At 37.5% G+C, this 8998-nt stretch overlaps 2 protein-coding genes across 3 annotated transcripts; both read left to right on the plus strand.

Moving 5' to 3' along the window:
• LOC109840462 (histone H4-like) lies at window positions 607-894 on the plus strand. Of its 2 annotated transcripts, XM_020409126.1 has the most exons (2): window positions 607-651; window positions 703-894. In XM_020409126.1, the coding sequence occupies exons 1-2, from the start codon at window positions 607-609 to the stop codon at window positions 892-894; spliced, it is 237 nt and encodes a 78-aa protein (XP_020264715.1). The 2 variants fall into 2 exon arrangements, with proteins under 2 accessions (XP_020264715.1, XP_020264714.1); XM_020409125.1 differs by having other exon boundaries at window positions 607-894.
• Window positions 4125-8073, plus strand: LOC109840461 (pentatricopeptide repeat-containing protein At2g35030, mitochondrial-like). Its single transcript, XM_020409124.1, is given in 3 exon segments — window positions 4125-4854; window positions 4857-6463; window positions 7246-8073. Coding segments are annotated over 2 exon segments (1905 nt in total). The 5' UTR covers window positions 4125-4314; the 3' UTR covers window positions 6222-6463; window positions 7246-8073.

Raw genomic sequence — 8998 nt, forward strand, 5'->3', positions numbered from 1 at the left:
AAGCCATTTGGGGATTGGATTAGAAAGTATAAATAAGAGAGTATAAGAGTATAAGAGAGAGTATAAGAGTATAAGAGAGAAGAGATGAGTTTTTGGTGTGAAGAAAACAAATGAAAACCCCCCTCTATTTATAGAACCAGCCCCCTAGGTAAATGACCAAAATAACCTCACAAAATAGCCGTTTTTTGACCGTTTTTGAGGGCAAAACGGTCAAAGGGCCAATCTGACCGTTGTTACCGGGCCGGGCCTAGTATTATGGTATTTGGCTTGACCATTGTTGTGACTAGAGCCTGGATCGATCGAGCTAGGCTAACCACATCCTATCGTGCTTTCCCTCACTCTCCTCTCCAAACAAAACCACCATCCCCTCTCGCTCACGTCCTCCAATTAAAACGAAAACACTCCACAATCCAACGGCCTATAAGTCTCCCCCTCACCTCCCACGGATCGACCCCTCATCCGACGCTCCATAAACAAACACGCTTCGCCAAATCAGCCCCCAACCCCACCCCTATAAAGTCCAAACCCACCTCCCCCCAAATCGGTCACCAACTCACGAAATCCCAAAGAGGAAGTCCTCGAAGAAATCAAAAGGATTCGCCAAAAATGCTGGGCCGAGGAAAGGGAGGAAAGGGGCTAGGCAAAGGGGGAGCCAAGCGTCACCGTAAAGTTCTCCGAGACAACATCCAGGGGATCACAAAGCTGGCGATCCGACGGTTGGCGAGACGAGGAGGGGTGAAGAGGATAAGCGGCCTCATCTACGAGGAGACACGTGACGTCCTTAAGATCTTCCTCGAGAACGTCATCAGGGATGCCGTCATCTACACCGCGCACACCCGGAGGAAGACGGTTACTGCTATGGATGTTGTTTACGCCATCAAACGGCAAGGTTGAACCCTCTATGGATTTGGGGGTTGAGGGTTATGGATGTCATCTTAGGGTTTAGATTTTGGGGGGTTTTTTGTAAAAGATGTAGGGGTTATGATTTGTGTTGAAATTGTGTTTTGTGGTGGTAGTGAATGAATTTAGTGTTGGGATTTGTTTTGTTGGTTTTGCTTGCAAATTGATTTGAAATTGGGTGTTTCTTTTCCTTTTTTTCCTCACCCTTTTGATGGGTGTTAAATTGATCCCTCACTAACGGTGTAGTCTTGGACATCTAAAACTAAATGAACCTCTTAAAAAGAATTAAGATTGGGATTTTAATACTTGAATTGGTGGGATTTGGTCGCTCATATTAATTAGCAGAGAACATTTAAGAATGTATAGTTTTAGAGATGTTAGTTAATGGGAAAAATGGTCACCTGCTTTTAGATTTAACTAGTATCTTGTACGTGCGTTGCACGTAGGCATATTTGTTGATTAATTTTTTGGAATTCTTTTGGTTCTATTAGGTTAGAAAGTGAATAGTTATTAAGATATTATAGTAATTAATAAAGAATTAATATTTATTCAATAAAATGAGACTTAATGCATAAAGATTAAATGAGTATATTTGTAGGAGGTCATGAATAAGTTATTTTTATCAAAAACAATAACTCTCTGCATAGAAAATTAGCTTACACGTGTTTCTATTATAAAATATAAACTACTTGTAAAGCAAGAAGCTTAAGTACATTTACATGAGAGAGAGATGTTATTTTGAAATTATCTTTCTAGAAATTATTAAACCTCCTCTAGTTTATTATTAGCTCTTAGAGTCCCCCCAATTTATATTTGATACTTGCAATTTATATCTCTAAAATTGCATTTCAAGGGTATTAAGTGCTAGTATATTGAGGATGATTTAGTGCAACTCAAGATATAGAAGAGGGAATTATGTATAATTTTCCCTATTTGTTATAATAATGCAATTTACAGATGGTTAATGGAGAAATGGGTAACCCTTCATGAATGGGTTTCTTATTGAAGAGAGGGGGGGATGGTTAATAAAAAGTTGACGACTTTTCATGTTACTGTAATGTTATGTTATATATTTATTTATTTGAATTGGTAAATAAATAACTTTTTACTCATATTATATTTGATAATTGCACATATTTAATAATTTATATAAATATTATATATTAATGTGATATCAATATATATTATAATTATCATACATTAACTATTATACTCAAATAGTAGATTAATATTAGAAATTTAATAATTAATAGCAGAAAATTCATAATACTCTTAAAATTGTAGTAGTACTCCATTCTATAAGCACCCTCAAGACCAACTAACTATATCATTTTCTAAATTGATCTTCCTACACTTTCTATTTGTCCTTTATAACCCAATAATATCAATGTATTACCTTAGTGACAATAGAACAAAAATTTACCCTTTACCGCCTTCTTTGTCGCCTTCACCGGTTTTTTCTCTGCTCTCTAAATTGTTACATTGATGCTTCCATTACCATCTCCTCATTCAATTCGATTGTACTCCACCAGTGATGTTACCATTGAAACACTCACACTTCTTGCCTTTTGTAAGTGCTGTAGTTGTGTCTCCTTACTTTTCAATATGAATAAATTTTGATTAGAAGTTAGAATTTTGGTTAGAGAAATTTGATAAGGTTCTATAGTAATTTATAGTGATTTATGGAAGATGAATAGTTGTAACGTTTTTCTTAGTAGTGTATAATGTCAAGACTTATAATAGTAATTTATGGAAGTTGAATAGTTGTAACGTTTTTCATTATTAGTGTGTAATGTCAAGACTTAGTGGGGGAATGTTATTAGTGGGTGGTTAAATAAAAATTTGATGCTAATAAATGGGGAGGTTATGAAAAATTAAGTATGTATATATCTTAATGTATGCATGTATGCATGTATGGATGTGCTAGAGATGTATGCATGTATGTGTTTCGAAGGGTATTTTTGGAAGAAATGTTTTAACATGGCAACCCACTTTTATAATAGTATTAGATGTCTCGAGAAGAAGATGCTATTCATAGTTACTTTGCTTAACCATCACTAATGCTATGTTTGAGAGGTTACCATGGGCGGTGTGTTTGGATTTCAATGTGGTTTAAATGGTGTTTGGATTTTAATGGGGTTAAGTAAGTTCGAGAGAAACTAGGAGGGGGAAGGGAAGTAAATGCCATTCTCCTTGGTTACACTTTGGTTACACTTCAATTTAGGGGGCAACAAATTTAATGTTTATTAGCGGGGGAACTAAGATTGAATATCTTTACCTTCTAAATGTTTTTAAATAATGTGAATAGTTTTTCTAACTTTCTTTCTCTCTTATTCCCTTCATATCAAACAAGCACTAAGGGAATAAAAGGAAAGATAATTTAGAAAAAAACAAGATAAGAAAGAGGAGCGAAAATGTTATTATTGTTTGAGGGTTTTCTAAGGAGAATAGAGGAGAACTTAAAATTGAGGAGAACTTAAAATTATGTTGTTTGAGAGTTTTAATTATGAAGAAAGAAGGAAAGTAAATAAATTTTAGTTATTGATTTATTATGATAGAGAGTTAAGATATCTCTTTTATTATGAATTTTATTTTCATTTCCCTTCTTTTCATTACTGTTTAATTTGAGGGTGAAAGAAATCATAAAAAGTTTTTATGAAAACTTCTCATTTTCCCTATTCACCCTCCTAATAAAATTCCCAAACGAAGTTAAAAACTCTCAGAAATGAGGAAACAAGTTTCCCTTTATTTCTTTCACTGAACTCTTAAATAAGATATTATATTTTTTTCTTTCTTTTTCTATTTTTCCTTTCCATATTTTATCTTCCCCTTCTTTTCCTCATTTTATCTTCCTCTTCCTTGCCCTAGTAAACTTCCAAACACATTGTAAATGTGTAAATATGGAGATTAGATGTATTTACGGATATTCATATTGCATCCCGATGAAGCTATTACCATAACATAGAACCGTGGATAGTCATATGGCATCCCAACTACAATAATACATCTTTATAGATTAAGAGAAGTTAATCAATAAAAAAATAGAAATTTTGAGGGAAGAACAATTTTTTCTCAATGACTAAATAGCAATTGAATACCTTAGTTTCATTGCACTTTTATATCCTCGGTTGTTTTTTGGCATTCATATATAAAATTTTTAAAATGGACATATTTGATACCCTCAATGATGTAAACATGAGTTCTTTTATTAGGTGAATGTTCCAACATGACACTCACCCGATTTGAAGCGTCAAATGAGAAAGTTAGGGTGAAATTTTCACGCATATATAATATAGAATACTAGTGTGCAAATTTTATATAAAATAGAATGTATAAATGCTGGGAAGAAAAAATAAGAATATGGAGAACTTTTAGCTGAAAATCTCATACATATCGCTTGCAATTTCATATTCGATGTACATCACCGTCATTTACCGCCGCTTCTCTACAAAAACACCGGCAATCTCACCTCCTCTCCTCCAACTCTTCTCTCCATCCCTCCGCTCTCTCTCCACAAGTTCCACCCCAATAATCTCCACCGTCCATCATCTCAACCCCAGCCTCGACCCCGCCATCGTCCGCTCCAACCTCCAAATAACCAAACTCAGCCGCGAGGGCAAAATCTTCGAGGCCCGCCAACTGTTCGACGAAACACCTGACCGAGACCTCATCACTTGGTCCGCTCTCATCTCTGGCTACATCCGATGCGGCCATCTCCGAGAAGCCCGCCACCTCTTCGACCGACCCGACGCCAAGAAGAACGTCGTCACGTGGACTGCATTGCTCTCGGGCTACATCCGCTCCAACCGGATACAAGAAGCCGAGGCTCTTTTCTACCAGATACCCGACAAGAATGTGGTAACTTATAATACCATGATCGAAGGTCTTAGTTGTGGGCTATTTGGAGGAAAAGCTCGCGACTGTGTTCGATGGAAAATGCCGCATGAGAAATGTGGGTTTCTTGGAACGCTGGTTTGTCGCAAAAAGGTCGGGTCGATGAAGCTTATGATTTGTTCTGTAAGATGGGTGAGCGTGATGTTATCTCGTGGACCGCGATGGTGACGGGTTTGGCTCAGAATGGGAAGATCGATCTTGCTCGTGAAGTGTTTGACAAAATGCCTGATAGAAATGTGGTTTCTTGGAATGCAATGATATCAGGGTATTCAGCGAATAAGAGAATAGAAGAAGCACTTGAGCTTTTTGAGAGAATGCCTAAGAGAGATATTCCTTCGTGGAATGCAATAATTACTGGATTGATTCAGAACACCAAATTGGATCGAGCGAGGAAATTGTTCGATGAGATGACAGAGAGAAATGTGGTTACTTGGACTTCATTGATCACAGGTTACGTTCAAAATGGCAAGAATGAAATTGCATTGAAGTTGTTCTTAGAAATGCTAGCAGATGGTATTAAACCAAACGAAGGAACATTTGTAAATATATTACCCGCCGTTGGAAATTTAGCTATTCTACAGGAAGGGCAACTAGTTCATCAAATGATCATGAAAACTCCTTTCCAATTCAAACCCTTTATTGATGCTTGTCTCATAAGCATGTATTCAAAGTGCGGTGAAATTGGAATCGCTAAGGAAGTGTTTAATTTGTCAAAGCGTAAGGATTTGGTATCTTGGAATGCAATCATCGCAGCATTTTCTCACCATGGCCGTGCGAATGAAGCAGTTCAGTGGTTTGAGGATATGCAACGAAAAGGGTTCAAGCCAAATGACGTAACTTACATAGAGTTGCTTTCAGCTTGTAGCCACTCTGGTTTGGTTGATGAAGGGCTAATGTTTTTTAAGTCGATGGTTAGAGATGAGTCTGTTCAAATTAGAGAAGATCATTACACTTGCTTGGTTGATCTCTGTAGTCGTGCTGGTCGGATTGAAGAAGCTATGAATCTCATCAAAGGACTTAAGATTAAGCCGCCAGCATTGGTTTGGGGAGCTCTTCTTGGGGGTTGTAATAATCACGGAAATGTGAAGATTGCAGATTTAGCAGCTAAGAGATTATTAGAGGCTGAGCCAGACAACGCTGGAACTTACACATTATTGTCTAATGTGTATGCTTCTGCTGGGAAATGGGAGGAAGCAAAGAAAATTAGGTCGACGATGAGAAGTAGAGGATTAAAGAAGCAACCGGGATGTAGTTGGATCGAAATTGGCAGCATGGTTCATGTGTTTCTTGTTCAGGATAAATCACACAGTGAGCGTGAGTTGATATATAGCATGGTTAGAAATCTTCATCATCAGATGAGAATGGCAGAGCATATCCCTTCTTTGGATAATTGTTCTGTTAAGGATGCTGATTTCGTGGTTTTGTAAACATGACAATGATTTACTTGGACTCTCAGGAAAAAAGAAATTTGAAGATGGTCATTGATGCTCTGAAGACTGAAGAATTACGAGATTTTAATAATATTCAGGACTTTGGAATTGCTCTGGCTTTCCTAGCTAAAACTGATGGCTGATAAGGAATACAAAGGATGGCGTTGAGATTGAATTTGGGGAGATTTTGTGATTCATTCATTTGTGCCATTTTGCAGTATGCTTTGCTCTGTGAAAAGGTATTTCTTTTTCGTTCTTTGTTGGTCTTCTTTCATTTGGAAATTGATGCTTATAACCCGCACTGCTTTGTCCCATTTCCCAACATTTTTTAACCCATCTCTTCTTTCTCAGTCGTTTTCCTCCAAGATCGCCTCTCTCCTCTAAGATATCCATCAAATATGTACCGTAGTTAACAGTTAATGAACAATGTTATAATTAAGGCATGAGCTAATAGTTTTCGGGAGTTACTGTGAGGCTAAGTCCCAAGGGTTTCATTAAAAAGATAATAATGAAATAAGATGCATGCTAGAATGATACAAATTAATATGACAACCCGCATATAGTCTTATTGCTTGAGAAGAAGAGAAAAAAAGATAAAGATAAAAAACATATAAAGTCCTCGTTGGCCAACCACCCACGTCAGCTCCAATGAGACCATGGCCGAATCCAGCAAGCCCCTTGTCGGCTTCGACAAATCCCTCTCCGGCTCTGGTAAACGCCGTGTTGTCTCATGCAACCGCTCATCAATTCCAACAAACCATGACCGTTATCTAACAAGCCCCTTCTCAGCTACGATCAATCCCTCTTTAGCTTCGAAAAAACCCTCACCGTCCTAGGCCAACCTCTCATCAGCTCCGGTGAATCGGTATTAAAATTAACAGTTAACAGAATATTAAAGTTAACAGTGAGCACCAAAGTTAACAGTTAAATTGATGCGTAAAATGTCAAATGCGTTTAACTATAAATTGTATGTGTTAACTGTTAGCGCCAACGTATTTTTGACGAAGAGCATTTTTTGAAGAGGGAGGCAGCTTTGGAGCGACGTGGCCATAATTGAGGAGGAGAAGTAGAAGAGGTCGTTAAGGAATGACACTGTGGCCAAGGAGATAGAGACCGCAGGTAAAATGCCTGCAAGAGATGTGGTTTCTTGAAATACAATGATATCAAGATATTCAGCGAATAAGAGAGGGGAGGAAGCGCTTGAGCTCTTTGAGAGAAGGCCCAGGAGGGATATATCTTCCTAGACCGCAATAATCACTGGATTGATTCAGACTGGGAAATTGGAACAAGCGAGAAAATTATTCGATGAGATGACAGAAAGAAATGTGGTTACTTGGACTTCACTAATGACGGGTTATGTTTCAAAACGACGAGAATGAAATTGCATTGAAGTTGCTTTTAGAAATGCTTGCAGATGGTATTGGACCCGACGTAGGAACTTTTTGTGAACATAATATTGCCCTTCCATTGGCAATCTAGCTGTTCTCCAAGAAGGGCAACAAGTTCATCAAATGATTATCAAAACCCCTTTTCCAATTCAAACCGCGTATCTGTTCCTGTCTCGTAGGCACGTACCCAAAGTGCGGTGGGATTGGAATCAAAGCGTAAGGGTTTTCTGTCTTGGAATGCAATTATCGCTCCATTTGTTCATCATGGTCTCGCTTATGAAGCGGTTCGATGTTTTGAGGATATGGAACAAAAGTGTTTCAAGCCGAATGATGTAAACTTAGATTGCTTTCAGTTTGTAGTCACTCTGGTTTGGTTGGTGAAAGGCTTATGTTTTGTTTTGTTTTGTTCTTCTTTTGTTCTTGTTTTTTTTAAAATAAACGAAACAGCCATAGCTTTCTTATATTACGCAAGTAGAATTGTTGCAAATACATAAAAAGCTTAAAATCTCATTTGGAATGTTTGAAAGCACCAAGCACCATTCAACCCAGATTTGAATCCAATCTCGGCAATTATGTGAGCAGCTTGGTTACACGTTCTTGGGATATACTGAAATTGCAAAAATTGGATAGAATTTGCACAACTTTGGGCCTCATAAACGAGATGAGAAAATCTCCAAGGAGAATGCGAGGAGCCATTCATAACCTAATTTTTATTATTTATAGCATCTGATTCAAGAATCAAATTTGAATATTCTTCTCGTTTGCATAATTGCAACCCATTATTATTTATAGCATCTGATTCAAGAATCAAATTTGAATATTCTTCTCGTTTGCATAATTGCAACCCATGTAAAATAGCAAATGCTTCTGCTTCATCAGCCGAGGTTGCTGGTGAAATATAAATTGAAATTCTCAGGACAAACCCTTTATTGTTTCTTGCAACTGCCGCAACTACTACAACTGCTACTATCCGGCCCGTCATTAAATGCTGAATTCACGTTCAGTTTAATGTTGCCCTCCACAGGTGGAGATCATGCCACGTTCACTTCAATGTAGCCCTCCATTATATAGGTGGAGACCATGCACTGCTACAAGTTGTAGCAGGTTTTGATTGCATTTCTATTTTAGGATTCTCTCGAGTTGAATTTTATGAATTTAAGAAGTTTTAATTCTGGCAATTGCTTGTTTTGGGTCAAGTATGGGCTTATGTATTTTAAGTCAATGGTTAGAGACGAGTCCATTGAGGTTAGTAAAGATCATTATACTTGCTTGGTTGATCTCTGTAGTCGTGCTGGTCGTCTTGGACAGATTTAGCTGCTAAAAGATTGTTAGAAGCTGAACCAGATAATGCTGGAACTTAATTCATTATTGTCTAATGTATATGCT

This window comes from Asparagus officinalis, chromosome 5 (genome assembly GCF_001876935.1).
Source record: "Asparagus officinalis chromosome 5, Aspof.V1, whole genome shotgun sequence".
NCBI classification, from domain to species: Eukaryota; Viridiplantae; Streptophyta; class Magnoliopsida; order Asparagales; family Asparagaceae; genus Asparagus; species Asparagus officinalis.